At 49.7% G+C, this 20,253-nt stretch overlaps 1 protein-coding gene across 2 annotated transcripts in view; it reads right to left on the bottom strand.

Annotated features, from left to right (window-relative positions):
* Window positions 1-946: 946 nt before the first annotated feature.
* ATG4B (autophagy related 4B cysteine peptidase) overlaps window positions 947-20,253 on the bottom strand; it is a 19,618-nt gene continuing 311 nt past the window's right edge. The window contains exons 2-13 of one of the 2 annotated variants that reach the window (XM_041416192.1): window positions 15,106-15,204; window positions 14,506-14,577; window positions 12,435-12,533; window positions 11,907-12,008; window positions 11,435-11,507; window positions 11,033-11,112; window positions 7,678-7,871; window positions 6,641-6,719; window positions 5,814-5,959; window positions 5,052-5,189; window positions 4,561-4,654; window positions 947-2,712 (exon numbers count right to left, since the gene is read on the bottom strand). In XM_041416192.1, the coding sequence (XP_041272126.1) occupies window positions 2,639-2,712; window positions 4,561-4,654; window positions 5,052-5,189; window positions 5,814-5,959; window positions 6,641-6,719; window positions 7,678-7,871; window positions 11,033-11,112; window positions 11,435-11,507; window positions 11,907-12,008; window positions 12,435-12,533; window positions 14,506-14,577; window positions 15,106-15,204 (1,250 nt within the window). In that variant the 3' untranslated portion in view covers window positions 947-2,638. The remainder of the gene's footprint in view (window positions 2,713-4,560; window positions 4,655-5,051; window positions 5,190-5,813; window positions 5,960-6,640; window positions 6,720-7,677; window positions 7,872-11,032; window positions 11,113-11,434; window positions 11,508-11,906; window positions 12,009-12,434; window positions 12,534-14,505; window positions 14,578-15,105; window positions 15,205-20,253) is intronic. The other variant, XM_041416193.1, reaches the window with a different exon arrangement.

The raw sequence follows: 20,253 nt of genomic DNA, 5'->3' as shown, positions 1-20,253 counted from the left end.
CCAAGATGAGAGGAACCTGGGGCTCCTGCACACACCCCAGTGCAGTGTGAAAGCAGAGCAGCTACAAACCACCTAAATCAGCAGAACAAACTGGAATGTTAATCATTTCCAAGGGACACTGAGAGATGGACATGGCCAGGGGAGTTCAGGTCTCTGCTGGCTGTTTGACTCACCTTCCAGTAGGGGGGACTGCTCTGATCTCCACAGACTAACTCCTCTCTAACTCAGAGACAGGCAGAGTGAACTGATTCAGGAGCAGGGAGAGGAAGCTAAATATTTAAAACATTGGTAATACAAACATCAGCTACAGTGGCAAAAGCTTCCCTCCACAGCTGCCCAGCCCTTGGCAGCCAGACACTCCTGGTGAAGGAGGTGAGCCCCTGCAATGCTGCATCAGGCCCTGACAGTAAAACTGGGACAAGGAAATGCTGAAAAGCCAGAAATGCCTGTTAAAGATCTAAGAGAGCTGAGCTTAGCTCTGCTATTGGGGTTGTGTTAACACTCGGGTAAAATCTTGTCTGGCAGAGCTGTCCTTAAACATACAACCATGAATGTGAAATAAACAGTAGAATCACAGACTGATTTGGGCTAGAAAGGGATCTTAAGGGTCACCTTTTTCCATGTCAGGGACACCTTCCACTATCCCAGGGAGGTCCAAGCCCTGTCCAAGCTGGCCTTGGACACCTCAGGGATGGGGCAGCCACAGCTGCTCTGGGCACCCTGTGCCAGGGCCTCCCCACCCTCACAGGGAACAATTCCTTCCCAATATCCCATCTAACCCTGCCCTCTGGCAGTGGGAAGCCATTCCCCCTTGTCCTGTCCCTCCAGGCCCTTGTCCAAAGTCCTTCTCCAGCTCCCCTGGAGCCCTGTACACACTGGGCTCTCCTGGTGTACTGCATACTACCCACCACTGCCTTCATCGTGTGCAAGGACATCAGGACAGGCAAAGATTTTACATCTGTTTATTCAGATAGAAATTGAAAGCAGATGAATGGAGCACAGCCCCACTTCCTCTGCTGCCTCTTCCCCTGACTACAAGAGAGAAGAGGAGAAGCAGGCAGAAAGCAGCAAATAATAATTTAGTGACAGAAGCATTGTGGTTCCCAATTCAAACCTCTGCTTTCGGGTATCACAGGGACAGTTAGAGCATCTGTAGGTCAGTCACAGGGGAAACAGGTCAATTCTAGCCTGGTGGCACCACCCTTGGGCACACCACCATCATCTGACAGGTTCCAAACCTGAATGCACAAACCAAAGCCTTGTAAACAGGGTTGAAGTGTGCAGCACACACCAAGGAAACCATGGCAGCACTTCCCTAGCAGTGTGCATGGAGACAGCTCCCCTCCACGGTTTACCCTTCTCTCTGTGGAGAAGGGCCCCAGGCAGAGCTGCCAACTGCAAGTAGCTAAAATTTCCAGTATATTTGGACCTTCTCAAGGCACACTGCCCTTCTTGGGATGGTCACCTGACAGGGGTTTCTCCAGGTTAGCTCCTACAGCACCTCTGGCTGCACTCTGCAGGGAGGGGAGCTGGCAGAGGCAAGGTACTGACACAGCTCAGAAACCTACTCGACCTTCAGGCACCTCTTCTGCTTTAGAAAGGGAATGTCTGACAGGAGTAGCTGGAGGAAGAGCTGACCAACCCACCCAGGGCACCTCAATGGGTTTTACAATTTGGGTTTTTGGCAGGACATCGCTCCCTAGTCATCATGCCAGCACATTGGTGGACAGGCAGAAGCCTGGAACATGCCTGGCAGATCTCTGCTGTCTTGTTTCAGCTCTCCCAGCTCTGGACTCTTTTTTTCCAGGGCTGTGGAATTCAGTTTTCTGTTCAAAGCAGCTTTCCTGAAGGTACTTGCAGTAGAGACTACTCCATTGTAGAAGCACATGGATTGACTCACTGAGCAACACACACATGTTCTACTCTTCCATTCCTTCTGTTATTTAAACTGGGATTGAGATGCTCCCCAGCAGCATAGCACTGCTCCAACACTTCACTCATTGAATTCCCAGTCACTTAGAAATTCCCTCAATTCCTTTCTATAGGTTGTGGACAGGAGAGGTAGTGCTGAGTGTCCTGCAGAGCATGAACAGGAGTTGTACCGTAGGGACCTGCACTCCGGAGGCTTCACAGCTGTCTGTGGGACATGGCTGCTGTTCCCTGGCATTGTGAGCTGCAGTCCAGGTTGGCCAGTGAGAAGGAAAGCTGCTAAAGGCATTAACTGGACCTTTCTCCTGCTAAATGACGGGTGGGCTCTACTTAAGCTTCAGAGGGGAGTCCCCATGGAAGGATTCAGCGCTCTAACGATTTCCGTGCCTCCCCCGGAAGGCCCAGCTGACCTGCTGATGTAAGATAGGCTTTGAACTCCTAAGCACCACTGCATCCATCTCCCAGCAGCTGTTAGCTGCTGAGCAATTCCAACTGCAGCCAGTAAGGCTGTAACACCCTCTGGGTTCTTCATCCCACTGCAGACACTGCGCGCTCCGCTCCGAGGCTGCACGGAATGCCAGGATGGACGGGAGGCAGGGATGGCAGCAAGCGCCTATGAAAACCGGTAGCCCCAGGCTCTCGAAGGAGCTTCCCTCCCCCCTTCTCCCCACACATACACAAATTTGCAGAGTCAGTTTCCTATTTGTTTTCAAAGGGACAGGATTTCAAAGTCTTCATCTTCTGAGTCAAAGAACCTTTCCAATCTGTCGGCATCAGAGGAGTCTGGAAGAGAAGAAGAAGAAAGCGCTGCCTCAGTGGGATGCCGTGACTGTCGGTGAGAGCAGCAGCTGGAGGGCATCACAACTGGAGTGCCAAGTGCCTACAAGTTCCAAAACTCAGTGACAAACCTGAGTGAGGGCTCCGAGGAGGCTAAGAACATGTCAGTGGTATGGAAAATGCCCTGGAGAGAATTACATGGAGCACAGAAGCACGTCATCTTTCACAGATCCAAACACATTTCTGCTGCCACTGTTTTGTACAACCTTCCTGTGCCCCAGCTCTGCATTAGCAGGAGACTGTTCTGCCTCAAGAGGCTCAGAACAGGAGAACTTGCTCAGGTCTGGACTAATACCCATGAAGATTTCTGACCCAATTAAGAGATACATTTACCCTTATGTATTAGGGAATAATTTCTACTATAGTTGTTTTTGATGCAACTATTAGGGAATGTAATTACAACATGCACTCTCCTAAAAGCAATTAGCACAGCTCACTTTGTGAGGAAAAGTAATGTTAGTTGATCCCACCTCTCTACCCTTCCATCTACATGGTGAAGAAGGAGCTCACACTTAAAGGGGAAGGAAGCACTTTAGCACAGGGGGGAAGGAGAAACCTTTATTAGTTCAGGCTGGACAGCTACAGAATCCCAGAATGGTTTGGGTTGGAGGGGACCTTAAAGATCATCCAGTCCTGCCCCCCTGCCATGGGCAGGAATACCTTCCACTATCCCAGGGAAGTCCCAGCCCTGTTCAACCTGACCTTGGACACTTCCATGGATGGGGCAGCCACAGCTTCTGTGAGCAACCTGTGCCAGGGCCTCACCTCCCTCACAGGGAGGAATTCCTTCCCAATATCCCATCTAACCCTGCCCCCTCTGGCAGTGGGAAGCCATTCCCACTTGTCCTATCACTGTGTGCCCTCTTGAGCTTTCTTGGAACCCCTTTAGGCCCTGAAAGGGGCTCAAAGTTCAATTACTCCTTCTAGTGAGAAACAGGACTAACAGAAATGAATGCCCTTGACACATGGGAGAAGCTCTACAAGCCAGGGAAGAGGGAGAAGGACAAGTAGTCCATTACAAAAACATTTTTAGGAGTAGGAAAAACATTAGGGACAATTTAAGACAGGCAAGGATCAATTGACAGTTTAAGGGAACTGAGCATGCTTAACAGCAAAGAAAGTGTGATAATGAAAGCTTTTAAGGAGGGAGGGCAGGGAGAGAGAGAGAGCAGAAGTGCAGGGTGCAGGTTGCCAGGAGGCCTCCCCATGCCTGGAGACAGGATAGGCTTGCCCACACACACTGACTGCTCTTGGCAGAAGCAGCCAATGGCTTTATCTCCTGCAATGTTTGCTCATGTCATTAATGTGATAAGCAAAGTCTGACAGGCAAGGTTAGGGCCCAGCACTTGTCCTTTTTCCCACTGGTAATGGTACATGCCAAGAAGGAGTGCCTTATGCTGGAACTAAGTGTGACCAGCCCTGTCTTGGAGCATTTTCATTACCTACAAACTCATTTTCAGCATTTTCACTGGACACTTTTGATTGCTCCAAGCATCCCTTCAGAAACCAGAGAGTCACAGGCTGCCAGGACAGCCTGTTAGCTTGTTTGTTCTTCTGCTCAGTGAATTATTTTTAGAATAATTCACAGATTATTCTAAAAACCATCCTGAGACACCGTGGGATCTGCAAACCCCTAGCTGAAAGCTGAAGAACGACATCAATTGACCCAAGAACTCCAGGTTAAATTCCAGGTGGAACAGGAACATTCTAAAAGCCCTCATGTAATTCCAGATGATTTCCAGAAAGCCAGAGGGACGGGCTCACCCTCAGCTCTCCCTCCCTGCGTGGCCTCACCTGGTGTGAGATTGAGGACGTCGGGGTTGGAGAAGTGTGAGGGCTGGCGTTCCACCAGCTCGAACATGGGCAGCGCTCCTCTGACCAGGGACAGCTGTGGAGACAGAGCACAGCCGTGAGAACCACAGCTCTGCACTGCTGCTGCACTGCAGGGGTAAGCATCATCTCTTGGGACTTCTCTGTAGCTGGGAAAATGTTTTTCAAAGCTTTTGAATCACATCATCAACAGGATTTCAGAGCTATGCTCCTTTTGGTAGTTTAATAAAGTATTTTAGTGTGCTTAAAATGGGGTCACGCTGCAGATAACATGGTCTCTATGCAGTGGTTTGGAAACAAAACAATACCTGATATTCCTTTCCCAGGGACAGAGAATCAGAGAGAGGGAGAGAGAGGGAAACTGGAAAATAACTCCAAGATCTTTTGAGCCCAACCATTCCCCCATCACTGCCAATATCACCACTAAACCATGTCCCCAAGTCACATCCACCTGCCTTTTGAACACTTCCCAGGATGGGGACTCCGCCACTTCCCTGGGCCTGTTCCAATGTCTGACCAGATCTATAAACACAAACCTTTCTGATTTGCTGGCACCAGTCATTAAAGTCTGCCTCCGTGTTGCAGAAAAAGCCCTGAAAAAAAAAAAGGAAGAAAAAGACTTTATCTTTCTATATTTTAGATTGATCATCTCAGTTTTAAGGCCCTGTGTCAACACTGAGTACCATGATCAGAACTGGGAGGAGTTACTACTCCTGACTGCCTTGCTTTAAAAATGTGCCTCACACTGCCCTGTTAAACTGAACACTCCATAAAGGCTTGATGTGACCAGGCTATCCAAGTGCTGGAATCCTCAATATTTTCTTTGCTGCAGAAGGAAAACCAGGAGGAGCAAAGGAAACAAAGGGCAGGCATCTCAGGTTCAACAGAAAACAAGCCATGGTGCATCATCATATGGATTCAGGAATGGAATTCAGGTCTGCCCACCAAAAGTCTGGAATCAAAGCCCAAACTAAACCCCAGAGACTGACACTGCTCCATGAGGAATGGTATTTAACTGCCATACAAGGGGGACTTCCCTGAGACAAGCCACTCTCTGTGAGGAGCTGCTCTACCAGTGTCACCAAACCCCAGGGCAGCACTTTCCCAGAACACAGCACCACACGGTACCCAGCCCTTCACCACTGGCTCTCCCTGTGGAACAGGGGGACCCCAGCCCTGCCCCTGGGGTGCTGGGGCACAGGAGGAGCAGGACACACCACGGCAATGGAGGGGTCGAGCTCGGCGATGCTCATCCTGCACGGGGGGTGCTGGCAGTGGAAGCTCTCGTCGGGGAGGCAGCCGCTGTCACCGGGCTCCACCGCCGGCTGCGTGGTGTGGGGGTCCAGGTAAATGAGCTCCTCACCTGGGCACAAGGCAAGGACACATCAACAGGATGCCACAAGGTGAGGAGTGCTGAGATAGAAGGAGGAGGAGGAGCAACGGCAGAGCCAGCTCTCATAACCACACAGAGGAATCCACATTCCAGGGACATCTTGCTTTCAGCCACTTCCCCAAATGCTTCTCAGCCAGGCACTGCTGCCAGCACAACCACGGTGGCCACTCCACTGTGACACCCTGGCACTGAGGCACAGGCACTATGTGGGTATTCTTCCTGCTCATCCCTTCCTGGGTGAGCTCAAATAGACCCCAGAAATCTAAAGCACAAATAACCTGAGGTCTCTGGCAGAGAGGAAACCACAGGGAAGGAAGAGAGTAATAGGAGTTGGAAGGGTTTGAGGAACGCCTAAAGAACAGTTAAATCCAGCCAAGCTGCAGAGGGAGGTCAGCTCTGAATGCAGGGAGCAGGCTCTATGCACTCCACAGACCACATTTCATGTTATGCAGTGCAAGTTTATGGCCACTGTTCCAATCTACATCACTCAGGTAAGAGGTTCAGCCCACAGCAGCCTTCCATGCTTCCAGCAGGAAAGGAGAACCCTGCAGCATGCACCACAGGCTAAGCAGGAGTGTGTGCCACCCCATAAGCAATTTTTAGGCAGAGGGAGAGGCTTTGGACAGTCTCTGCAGCCCTCTGGGCACTCACCTACATAGCCAATGAAGTAGTGAGCACTGTTTGGCTTCCCTCCGATCACTCCCAGGGACTGGGGCATCATGAAGCAGTGCTGGAAAAGCAACACAGAAAACACACAGCTGACAGACAGTGAAACAGCAGGTGGCAACAAAGGCAAACATCCAAAAATGCAGTGGGAAAGATGGACAGGGACATGGAAAATCAGCAACTCTAGCAGCAAAACCAGCCATTTCTGGAGAAAATCTCCATCAGGCTGCAACACAGGGCTTTCTAGGAACATGGAAGCAGCTCAAAAACACTTTTAACTGCTGACAGGAGTAGACAGGTGGACCAAATGAGAGAAGCTGCACTACTCCAGGACTTGGTATGGGCAGGTCTTGGCTCTGCTGCAATCAGTGCCAAGATCCCTGAAGCTGTCATCAGGTTGCAACAGTGCTCTCAGGAGGGAGCAAGCATTCAGGAAACAGTTTAAGTTCTTTATCCACCTGGAGCAGCCAAGTATGATCTATTGAGTTAAGAGAAGTAACCTCCCACAAATCTGAATCTGGAGGTCTCTTACCCAAGCTCAGAGCTTGCTAGCATTGTGCTCCCTGTCTTCTGTACACCCTAAATTCTGCAGCTTCTCAATACTCCAACCTGCAACCACCTGACAGCTCTTAGCCTCAGTGTGCAGCACAAATTCAGCATCTGAGCCACGGGGAGTGTGCAACACTGTATTAATTAACACTCAGGCCCCCACCAAGCAGGGTATAGCTGTGCTGAACAAAGGTTCAGCAGGTTGATACCATCTGCACACAAAGAGAGGCTGAGATCTAAGCTGTGAAGTAAAATCCTCAAAAGCACAAAAAACCCAACCCAACCAGAAAAGGCCCAACCTCTCAAGCCCTCACGTTTTCCTGACTACAGCTTTCAAGAACCTATATCCTGATCTCTGACAAGGACTGTCTCTCAACACATTTTTCTTCTGCAATAACTTCTTAGCAATTACTGAATTCACAACAGGATCCTTTAGCATCCCCCCAGCAGGAATTCAGCTCCAGATTCCCTACCTTTAGTGTTTCAATGTAGGCTTCATTGATCTCTGTGAGCCCGAGGCGGAGAGGTATCAGCAGCACCAGTGGTTTCCACAGGGTGAGCCTCCCTCTGAGCCCATCCTCTGGGCACCCATTGTAGAGCACATCTGACTCCAGGGCAGGGCATGCTGCAGCTCCAGCACATGGCACATTGGACTGGCACAGCCTCCCTATGGAAAGGGAACAGGAGCACAAAGCATCAGGACTCTGTTCCCAGACCTTCTGTCATTCCTCTGATCAACAACTGCTCTTTACCAGAAGCCTACAACACTTAAACCCAAGAGGAGCTTGAAGAGGTCGAGTGCTGGGGCTGTGTGATGTGTGCTGAGCTCACACCAAGCCACAGCAGCTTGTACTCACAGCTACCAACTGCTGGGCAGCAAAAATGCAAATTCTTCCAGAATGCAAATTCTTCCGAGCAACCACCTGTGCCAACAAAGCTGGAGGGGTTGATTAGCAGGTCAGACAACTGTCCTGAATTGACAAAGCTTGCAGGCAGAAAGAGGAAAGTTCTGGAGTGTTCAGCTCCAGAGGAGTTCATGAATGAAGTGAGTGAGGACAGCATTATGAATTAACCGAGGAAATATTCACCTGCTATTAAGTGCTGCAGCAAGATACAAACATGGCATCTGTCTAGAAAAGTTGTAACTTTCATAAAGGTCACAAAAACCTTCATAAATTTTCTTGAAAAATTCACAAGCTACTTTACAGACCTAAAGCAGTATGGTCATTAAACTCTGCAATTTCACCATGAGCTCTGCCTCTAAGATATGGGGCAGCAGAACTCCTCAGGGCACACACATGACATAAGCACTCTGCATCCTCATCCTAAAGGCTTGACAAACACACAGCCAGGCTGTAATGCATCCAGGTTATGTAAATTCTGGTCCAGAAACAACTCCAAGCCTACTTGTCTCACTGGCCAGTTTAATTACTTGCTGGGTGTGTGGGGAAAAAAAAAACCCAACCCAAACCCCAAAGAAACCCACAGCATGATTAAAGAACCATGAAGCCAAGGCAGCTGGACAGAATGCCAGAGGCTTATTTAATTTATTCCCAGCTTAAATTGAATGCCAGGACACTCCAGCAGGTAGGATGTGATGTAAACAAACACCTTAATCACCAGCCATTTGCTATTTCAGCTGGGTATTTGTTCACTACTGACAGCTTCAAACCCAGCTGAATGAGGACAATATTACACCCAAATTTAGAAGAAATAGGACTTTGATCTAAAGCCTCAGGAGGAGAGACAAACTGCACAGATGTTTGCAGCTCCTCCCTGTAAGGTGTATGTGTGCATTTGATGCACAGACATGGTTACCAGAGGTTCTGAGGAAACTCAAAGTCGTTATTTGTAGCCATTTCTCCTGTTAAAGCAGGCTTTTTATTGCAGTAGCCTGCCTGTCCAGATGATCTGAAATCAGCTGCCAAGCCAGGGCTGCTGCTGCATGGGGTGTCACTGCAGGTTTCCTCATCAGGCAAAGCACGTGGCAATCCTGCACTGTGTATGAACATATTTACCTGCAGTTTAAGCAGCAGAGAGCTTGGCACAGGCTAAATTCACCCTGCTATCTGGCATGCTTGGCAGTTCTGTGGTGCCACAGCAGAGCAGAACCTGCCTAAAGCCTCCCAGCTGGATCCAAACCATTTACTGCAAACATATTCCTACAGATCTGACACAACACCCCTCCTGCTGCAGCTGCTGCTGGCAGGTACTGGCTTCAACTGCCTTGGATTTTCACCACCTTTGTGATTCTCCTCCATCTCAGGTCTAGCTGAGATGCCCTTTCTCATGGAACACTGAGACAGAAGGGATAAAGATTTCTGTTTCTTCAGTGCTGTAACAAAAGGCATTTCCTGTCCACCTCTGGCTGAACCCTATCAGTGACAGAATTAACAGATGCATGAAAAAACATTACTTTTATCCACAATGTTTGGGGCACAAGGTACCAAACACAAACCTACAGACACGTAACACATCAGACCCATTCACACAGTGACTTTCAGGCCCTGACCAGGTACATTATGATCCACATTTGAGGAAAACAAGCACACACACCCATGCCCATGACAAGTTGTATGGACATGTCACTTGAAGCAGCATTAGTGCTGAACAGCCAGGGCCACACAGACAGAGCCTGCAGCACACCTGAGCCTCATAGCCAGCATGCTTCAGCTCTAGAAGTGAGATCTCCAGACTGAAGATGAAAGATAATCCAATTTCTGTTTTAAAACTGGCCTTTGTTTAAGCCAAGGGCATCAGCACATGCCTTCAGCTAAGGTTAGGCACACACTTCTCTGTCAGACCCTACTGAGCCTACCTGACAAGAGACGTGACTTTACAAAGTGACTGTCCTGCACTCCAGGCAAAAGTTGCCTGGCTATTGATCCTGGCCCTGTGGCAGCCAAGCCAGCCTAAATCACCATGTCACCTGTAACCCCACACCAGCTGTTTGAGAGCACTGCTGGGTGGGCTCACTGCCTCAGGAATTAGCCTGAAGCAAGCCATGGGAAGGCTGCTGAGGCCAGGACCATGCAGGGCTGCAGCAACCAGCAGTGCAGGTGCTCAGCTTTGTAGCTTTGGTTACTGCAGTGCTGCAGCCAGAGCAGGCAGGCTCAGGATGGGCAAGAAGAGCTGCTCAGACTCCAGAGCCAGCCTGTGGGGGCAGGATGCCCCAAAAAACAAAGAAGGAAAAAAGAAGAAACCACCAGTGAATATTCGTTAAAATTATGAGAGTGGTGGATTCCCTTCTTATCCTCTCCCCCTGCCAATTTTGGCCCTTTTCCTCTTCAGATCTGTTCTGGCTTTCTTTCTCTGTCCAATAGCAGAACCCTCCCCACCAATTATGTGACAGCCATTTACTGCTTGCTCCTTGTGGCCATAAACAAGTCTGACACTGCCTACCAAGCAGCTCCTATATGCTGTCTGAAGGTCAGCAAACCTTCTCTCCAGATCCAGAGGCATCACCAGATGAAATGAAAGTCAAGCAAGGCCCTTTCTTGCCCTAGAACAGCAATTCTCACCTTGTTTTAGCACATCTGGACACAGCTTTCACAGATCAGTGTTGGAAGGGACCTTAAAGCTCATCCAGGCAGGGACACCTTCCACTATCCCAGGGAGGTCCAAGCCCCATCCTACCTTGCCTCAGACACTTCCAGGCATGGGGCAGCCACAGCTTCTGTGGGCAACCTGTGCCAGGGCCTCCCCTCCCTCACAGGGAACAATTTCTCAAAGGCAGAACATGTACTTCATGGTTGTGCTGTTCTCCAGCAGTTTTCTGGGCTCTTGCTGCCCAGGATACACCACATTCTAGCTCCATGTGACACTTACGGATTTCTTCCATCACCACTGTGTTGTCCATGGCTATGTGTACTGCCAGGGAACTCCACGTATCAAAAGTTGCAAGTTTTCTAGAGGAAAATTAAAAATAAATAAATAATTAAGGATTAATACAACTACAAGGCAAAGATGGTGGTGTATCAGAAAGGAGAAACTGGATTAGGAGAGACTGGTGTTATCAGTTATGCTGTGAAATGTGCTTTGACCTGGGAAAGCTGTTGTTAGGCAACTCCAGCCTATTCCAGGGGGCTGCCTGCTCATCTACTGACATGAGGAGAGAATGTGAAAGGAGGGAGGGTGTTATTAAAGGCAGAACCCTGTCAGCTCAGAGGCACCACGCAGCAACAGCCCCAGTGCCTGATTCACCAGAGAAAAGGAAAGGGCAGCACTTACTTGAGCACCTGTGCGACCGTGTTCGGGCCGTACCACTGGCCGATGGATTTTCCCTCCCCGACTCCCATCTGGGCTGCAGCACAACAAAAAACCAGAATAACACAGTCAATAACTTCACCCACACTGAATCCCTTCCTAATCAGGTTTGTATTTAATAGGGAAGGGTTCTCACTTGGAAACTTTATTGAATCAGCAGTATTTACTGTTTCATGGGGGTGAGAAGGACATCCTGAAGGACTGCAGAGAAATCCTCTCTCTAAAGTGCAGCAGCACAGAAGCTCAAAGGGCAGTGTTGCCTCAGAAGAAGCTTTACCCAGTGTTTGATCACTAGACCACCCCTCTGACTTGAGTTCTGCTCACCCCACAGGAAACATTGGAACAGGCTGCTTCTCTGATTTTTCAGGGAAGTTTGTATCAAGGTGAGAGCCCTCCTTAGCCCATTTGCTACATCTGAGCATTTCTTTCTTCTTACCTATCTGATGAATGGAGTAGTAGCTGTCTTTTTTGTCAATGAAGGCATTAAGAACATTGAAGTAATTATCCGTCTGCCTCTTCCCTTTTATCCACCTCCAGTCTAGGACAGACAAGGGATATAAGAAATAAACATGGTACTTATTAGCAACCAGAGGCTGCAAGCTGCAATTCTCTTCCTGTGCATTGACCAACTCAATTTTCACATTGTCATATTATTACTAAGCATCTGAGGCATTCCCAACAGTAAAGGGCTAATATTAAAATAACAGGAAACATTCTTACAGCTGGGATAAGATACCATCACCCACACCCATAGAAAAGCAAATAAACAAACACAAAATCACAAAATACAAATATCCCCGGAGAGTTCCAAGCAGACTATTCTCTCAACAGCCCTGAACTTGAGAAGAGCGAAGAAAAAAGTTACAGAACCCTTAGCAATTCCCTTGTTATCTCTGTTCTTCCAAGTGCTGCACTCCTGGGAGCACAAGGCCCTGGAAGTCAGTGAGGCTGTGCACTGGTTTACCTCTTCCCAAATGCCTGCAGACCAAGGCCTGAGCAAAGATCATCTGGCCACAGCGCAGCATGCAGCCCCAGCCCGTGTCAGAGGTGGGACCGGTTCCTCCTGGAAACAAGGACAGAAAACAGACAGGGAATGAATGGTGAGACAGTGCCAAGAGGGAGGAGAATGAATGGGCAGCAGGCTCACCAAGAAACAAGGCAGGGAATGAGGACTAGCTTAGCTCACACACCCAAGGCTGAGAACCAAAAATGTGGTTATCGATGAGTAACTTAGTGGCATCCCTTAAAAACAAATAAATAAACTCCTCTAACACTAACTGAAAGGGGGAAAAAATCCAAGGGAAATCCAAACAACTCAAGAGAGAGCTGAATTTCTCAGGAGAACAACAGCCCTTATGCCTGTCTGCAGACTCTCAGCCCAATTCAGACACATTCCCACACAAAGGTGTTTGTTAAAGATTACTCTTGTAATCCTCATCTTGAGAAGGCAACTCATCCTGCAGAACAAACAAGTCCCAGGAATTCCCACATCAGAAGTGGCTACAAATAACAATTCAAAGTGAACAATATAGTCAGGCCTAAAAAACAAAGGCACCAGCCAAAAAAACCTATCCAAGCAGTGAAAAAGACACATCCTACATATTGTTGGAGAAAGCTGGATATCAGCTGATCCTGGAAAGTCTAAGACAAAGGACACAAGGCTGAAAGCATTTCCCTGACAGACCTTCCAAATGAAACTGCTGCTCCTCCACTGCAGCTCTGGCTGTTTCTACAAATAACAGAGATCAAACGTTCAGTGTGATCAGAGTAGGTAATCTGTGCCTGGGCACAGCTTCTGCAAGTCTCTGTAATGCTGCTTTCTTCTTTTGGTCCTAAACAGGGAGAAAAATCACCTGGAGGACTATTTAATCAGGTTCTCAATGGTCACCAGCTGTCTTCTATAATTTCACCAGTAATTCATAACAGGTACAAATTCCAAAAGTGATAATGCTTTACAAAATTAGCATTAGACAGTTCCCCAAGCCTTACAATAGTTAAGTGGGCTAGCACAGGGGAAGGGATGAACAGTTACAGGGGTGACTGGGAGAAAAAATACTGGAAAGGGTTCACTGTATATGACTTGCAGATCACATCTATGGTGTAAATGGGAAATGACCCAGAAAATGGGGTCTGTCTTCACCCCACAGCCTCTCATGACTCACAAGGAAACCAAAATTGTGTCTGTGAGCCAGTTAAACATGTGCTAACCCTTTGTTCTTGAACATATGTTTAACTATGGTGCACAAACATGAATTTAAAGGGATTAAACTGCATCAAAGATGTCTCAGAGCTTGTGAGGCAGAGAGCTTCCCAGCAGGGAAAGAACAGCACAACCAGAAGGACCAGTTAGGAAGAAGTTTCTTTTCCAGAGGTGAGCCATGTTCCTTTCCCTCTGACTGCTGGGGATGACAGTGACAGAAGGGGGACATGGAGTCCCATTCACCTGCCCTTAGATCTCCTCTGATATACCTTGCACCCAGCACACAAACCCCAGAGGAAGCCATGCAGAGTATCTTAAGGAACCCAGACATCCTCCTTTGAGCTCACTGGGAAATACTCCCCTATCACTACAGCTCCTGTGTGTAACAGACACTTCAGGCACACAACTCCCCCTAGACAAACAAAACCCCCACGTAGAGCCTGGAGCAGATGCACAAAGGCAGCAATTTCTCTATCATTCTCTAGGCTTCATCATTTTAATCCACTTCAAGCCCAAGACCATCATTCAGTAATATTTCACACTAGACTGATGTAGGATGTGATGAGGTATAAAAATCCTCCCATGTTGCCTAAAAAAAGAGCAGACTTCCCAAACTCCTCCTTGTGTCCCTTTAAAAACCACTTCTATCCCTCCTACCCAAGGAGATGAGGAATTCTCATCATCAGATAAACAAAAAGTCTGTCTACTCAGTTAGATGAAGCACATTTCACACTCATGAATGGAAATGATGCCATGTGTGTGGGGACTGTTTCATTAGGGATAACTGGATTATAATCATTTCCAGGATGCCTTTAGACTCCCCCAGAGTACATACCAATAGCAGGGAAGTTCTTTCTGTAGGTGAACCAAAGCCGAGAGGTCACATCCAACAGGATCTCTTCCTTCTCTGGAAAGTGTTCAGCATGGAAAGGCACACACATGAGGTGGGTACCAAGACTGCTAAACCCACCTCCCACTCACCCTCCCACGGAATTCTTCTCCTCACAGTCTGCAGGCCCAAGAGGCAGACACACATGAGGGGGGTACCAAGACTGCTAAACCCACCTCCCACTCACCCTCTCACGGAATTCTCCTCACAGTCTGCAGGCCCAAAGAGGCAAAGTCTGGCTGAGGAACAGGGCAGTACTGCTGCGCACAAAGTACTTCCTTTCCCCCCAAAACAACTGCCATCAACCCAAAGATGCTATGGCCAGAGGCAAATTATGAAGCAGCAAACCATCCTTCTGCCCCCTGCCTCCACCGTCCTGCCCTCATGACATGTCCCAACAACTCCCACATGGTAACTTTCTGCACAAAAATATTCCAGAATCCACGGAAATGGCCAGCCAGACAGAAGCATGGCAGGTAAAACCCGAGTGCAACACTAACAAAGTCCTGTGGAGCCTTAAAGCATTGCACTGTGCACAGAAAATACCTGTAAAAACACTGTATTTCCGGCCAAGGATCCAAACAGGTTCTTTGGTCTCAGGGAAGTCTTCATACTCAAACCTCAGGGTGTCGTAGGTAAGCGTAGCTAGAGAGAGAAAGGAGAAATCACAGACCTTTGGTAGCTTTTCCTTTTGTTTTCAAAACCAGACAAAGCTACAGAATCAGAGCTGCTGTGGCCCAGTGAGTCCCACCCACCCCCAAAGCCCCTGGGCTGGCAGGAAATGGTCCCAGTGCCCTGCACCCACCAGCTGTGGGAGGCACAGAGGTGACCCAGCCCTGGCTTGCTCCTGGCTGCTCCACAGGCAGAAAAGCAGCAAGATTTCCAGGTTAAACCAGCTCCAGGTTCTGCCTGGGGCAGAAAACATCTAAGACTTCACCTGGCAGCTACACCACTTCCCAGAACAGGCAGCATTGTGCACGCCATCAGCTACAGCACTGATGTTGAGGGCCTCTTTTCCATTGAGCAAAGTGGTTAAAATCCCCTTGCAGGGAACACAAATTTTGAGGGAAGAACATGCAAAACACAGATCACCTTAAGGTGGAAACTAAACCTTGCTCAGTCCCTCCTCAAGAGGCACCAAACCCAGCAGAAGCCTTTACAGGTGTTACTCCATAGAGTGAGGAACACAGCTGTGCAGATGTGCTCATGCAAAGGTGACAGGCAGAACTTCTGTCTCTTTTACTGGCTCCCTCACAGCATGGCATCCATCAGTGCCTAAAAATCCATCCCCTTCCAGGACCATGACAGAAGAACCCAGCAGCCCAGGCTGTTCTTGGATCAGGACAGCTTCAGCTGCTGTGCAGAGAGTACAAACAACAGGGAGGAAAAACCAGAGGAGCTGGATGAGCTGTGCTCTACTACATCTGTGTTTGGAAACACGGGCTTTGAAGTAGCCTGGGAATTCTGGAAAAGACACACATGATTCTACAGGTGCCAGTTCTGTAACAAACCACCTCTAAAATTTAAAGCAGAGCTAAGGCAGACTGTTCTGTAACTGTTAAAGTAGTGACTGAAAACATCTCTCACAGCAAATGCAATACAATCTGTGGTGAGGTGATGGGAGTTTAAAGCAGGACAAAGGAGTACACGGCCACAAGCTCCTGTCAGGCCAGTTCTCTGCACAGCCACCCCTCTCCATGGGGCACACACTTCTGGCTTCTCCAGAGTAACCTGCTGCTACAGAAGACACTTGGGCCTCCTGAAGCAGCTCAGCCTTCTAATGCAGGCTCCCTGACCTGGAATTCCAATTCCAAATATCCAAGAAAACACTTGAGGCAGACACCATCACTAAGACCAAGCAGGAACCCCAGCAACAGAAATGACAACAGGCTCCTAAATCAAATTTTGAATCGGACTCTGCCTTAATTCCAGTCCACAAGACTTAAAGCACATTCTTTGTGTGAATTAGTGTTTAAGAGTGTTCCAGGCACCTTTAGGATTGCACAGGCCACACGTTCCCATTGCCACCCCATGATGTGACTCCTCAGCAAGCTAAGCAAAACAATTCTGCTTGCACAGAAATGTGCCAACAAATTCTGCTTCAGTCTTCTCCAGTCTTCTCCTCTCACAAACTTCAGCAGGGAAATGAAGGATTTCTTTCCCATTTACTACCCAAACTTGCACATGTCCAGATTTGAGAAGGTAACTGACATGGTCTTAACATAAATACTGGAGATCTCAGGTTTTAAAGCTGCAAGGAATATTCTGTGGTTTACTTTGTCAGCTCCTAAGCCTGCCATGTGTCCAACTCTCTGTCAGGAGTCTCAAACAGCTTAAAGAAAATGAGTGAAACAAGGATGCTTTCCACAATCCCTCCTTCTCCTTCCCAGCAACATTCCCTGACCTGCTCAAATATCACAACCTCTGCAGCTGCACAGTTTGCAGGGCACCAGGTCCTTAGCAAGGACAGGATTTGCAACTGGAGACTTCACAGCAAGGATCAGCAGCTGGAAAGGGGCTGCTGGAGTCTTTCCCCTTCCACCAAAGCTCAGAGAGGAAGGGGCCAGCAGACAGAGGAGGATCTCCAGCTGGACCAGCCACATGTTCAGGGAATGCAGCACATGTGCCATGACACAGCACACTGGGGAAAGAGAGTCCCAGCCTTCCAGCCCTTCAGCTGGATGCCCAACATCTGGCTCTGTACAAGGCCCTGTGTGTCCAGCTGTGCATCCCAAAGAGGTGGTCAGACATTCCTGTTGGGATTTGGGGAGAAAATAGTTGAAAAGGTGCAACTAAAATGCAGGAGTTCAGGTTTCTCCTTCACAGGGAAGAAAATTCAAAAGGTTGCTCCCAGTTAGTATCAAGGACATTATAATGGGAGCAGTAAACTCCCCACAAGGCCTGAGGTCACTGAGTAACTCCTTTACAAGCCTCCACCTTCACATGTTCCAGCACTTTTCCAAAGTCCATCTATTGTCTACTGCCCAGATGGGCTAAATTCCAGCCAGTGGGGCTCAAACAAGTCAGGCAGGCCACAAGGAATGTCACAGACAGCACAGGAGCCTTTCTCTCCTTCTTACAGCCAGAGATGAAGAGAAATACATCTGGAAATTCACCAAGCAGAAATCCTGTTTGAAGCTGCTCCTCTCAGAGCTGCAGAAGCTGGGTGAGATCAGCACATTTCTCAGGCAGTGCTCCAAAACTTCACCTTCAGAAAGCCCTCGGTCTATTTTAATTAGCGACCTCTGAGCATCCAGGACAGTGGAGCAGCAGTTTCTGCAGAGAAGGATGTGCAGTCTCTGCACATCAAACACAACAGCTCAACTTCACAAGGTTTTGTATTAAAAAGCAGAGTGTCAGCCCTGCACAGCTCACCCTGAGAAAGGCAGCCTCGCTTTCCAGGAGCCTCGCACACACTGGGAATGAGGGGAGGCCGGCTGGATTGCTGCCCCATGGGCACACCTTCCATGGGATGTGCAGAACACCTCATCCAGGAAAGCCTCAGCAGGAAAGGCAAAGCTCTGTACATGCCACAACAGAATCACAGGATGGTTTGGCCTGGAAGAAACCTTAAGGTTCATCTCATTCCACCCCCTGCCATGGGCAGGGACACCTTCCAATAGACCAGGGGGATCCAAGCCCTGTCCAGCCTGGCCTGGAACAATTCCAGGGATCCAGGGGCAGCCACAGCTTCTCTGGGCACCCTGTGCCAGGGCCTGCCCACCCTACCAGGGAACAATTCCTTCCCAAGATCCCATCTAACCCTGCCCTTTGGCAGTGGGAAGCCATTCCCTGTGTCCTGTCACTCCATGTCCCCAGTCCCTCCCCAGCTCTCCTGGAGCCCCTTTAGGCCCTGGAAGGGGCTCTCAGGCCCCCCCAGAGCCTTCTCTTCTCCAGGTGACCAGCCCCAGCTTTCCCAGCCTTTCCTCACAGGAGACATGCTCCATCACCTTGACACAACAACCACTCTCTAAACTCACAGAATTAGGGTAGAAGGTGAAATTTTCCCTTCTTTCTCACAGCCTTAATCAGCACAATGAAACACTGGAGATGAAAACATTGTCCCAACTTGTAGCAAACACACCCAGAGGCACAGCTGGGCCTGAAGCGATTCCCTGAGGGCGGCTAACTTCATCTCCCACACCACAACCAAAGCCATTTGTTTCACCATCAGCCCTGAGAAACAAGTAACAACAAGTGAAGGCTTGGGTGACTCAAACAGAAACAGGGCAGGTGATTTAGCACCAAGCACCGTGGTCAGTCTGCCTGCTGAAGAACTTCTCACACAAAATACAGAAGCTGAGCTTTGGAGCGTGGCACTGAAGGAAAGCCAGGCTTTGCCATACCTCCCTTCCCAAACTGCTCCTGGGGCTTCTCCATTCTCTGAAAAGGCCTGGCTCTCATGCCTTCCCAAATCCTTTAGCCTCCCCACCACAAAAGGATCAGAAATGAGGTGGATGATCTCTCCTTCAGCTGACACAGGTACCTCACCCAAGGCACAGGAGGAACACAACTGGATGTGGAACATTTCAAGGATAGTCAAAAAGAGAAGGTAAATTTACCACTTTAGTAAAATGCATTGCTGGAAAACACCAAGCAGCTCAAACCCTTACTTCAGCCCTTTGCAGAAGAAAGATTAAACCTTTTCTTTCCCCCAGGCTCCTTCAAAAAAGACAAATCCTGATTATCTGAGCACCAACAAGGAGACAAGAGACAGACAGAGAGGAAAATCAAGCTACTGAAGGGTGGTGGTGCTTTCTGGAAGGCCTGGAGCAAACAGTTCCAAGTTTTGCTGTCAGCTCCCCGATCATCTCGGGAGCAGGGCTGGATTTGAAGGGGCTTGAACCCAGCGATTCTCCTCCTCCAGCCCCACCATCCACCCCAGCAAAGTCTTCCTTTGCTCTGACACCAAGGGAAAGCAAACACATCTCCCGGACAGGGCTGCAAGCTCACTCAGCGCTCCCCAGGTGTGACACCGGATCCGGGGACGCGCTGGCAGCACCAGCGGCACGAAGTGAAACAAGCCAGGCGAGCCCTGAGGAGGGACCGGAGGCACGGATCCCCGGCACAGCGGCGCTCGGCGACGCGGAGGAGGAGCCCGGGGAAGCGTTTGTTCTTGTGGAACAACACCCATCCCGCCGAGGGGTGCACGCCGCTACTGCGCCGAGGCTGGAGGGAAGCGGGTCCCAGCACAAGCGCCAAACGTTGTTTTTACTTCGCCCCGCACGAAACCAAAATCTCTACCACAAGAAGCTCTGCTAGAGCCCTTTGTGAGGGTGAGGAGTGGCTGAGTCGCCTTCTTACCCGCCGAGGACACCTTCTCACCCCCCGGAGTCACCCTCTTACCCCCAGGCTGCCTTCGAGCCCCTCGAGCCCCCATGGGGAGCGGGGCACAGCGGCACCAGCCCTGCCACCGCTCCCGTCCCCCCGGGCAGACCCGGCCCGGCGCAGAGCTCCGAGCTTTCGAGGAACGACGGCAGCAGCGGGGCAGGGGAGGGCAGGAGGGACTCGCCGCCCGGCTCCGGCCGCCCCCGGCCACGCAGCCACCGCCTTCCCCTTCGCCCCAGCAGAGGGGCGGCCGGGCCCCGGAGGGCCGCGGCTCCCAGGGCCGTGCCTAGGGCAGAAAGTGGCGCCTTCCCCGCCGCCCGCCGAGGAGGCCGCGGGCCTCGGGCGGCCGCCGGGCCGGGCCGGGGA

Source organism: Onychostruthus taczanowskii, unplaced genomic scaffold (assembly GCF_017590055.1).
Source record: "Onychostruthus taczanowskii isolate IOZ18803 unplaced genomic scaffold, ASM1759005v1 scaffold51, whole genome shotgun sequence".
NCBI classification, from domain to species: Eukaryota; Metazoa; Chordata; class Aves; order Passeriformes; family Passeridae; genus Onychostruthus; species Onychostruthus taczanowskii.
This window is presented reverse-complemented; position numbering and strand designations above follow the sequence as displayed.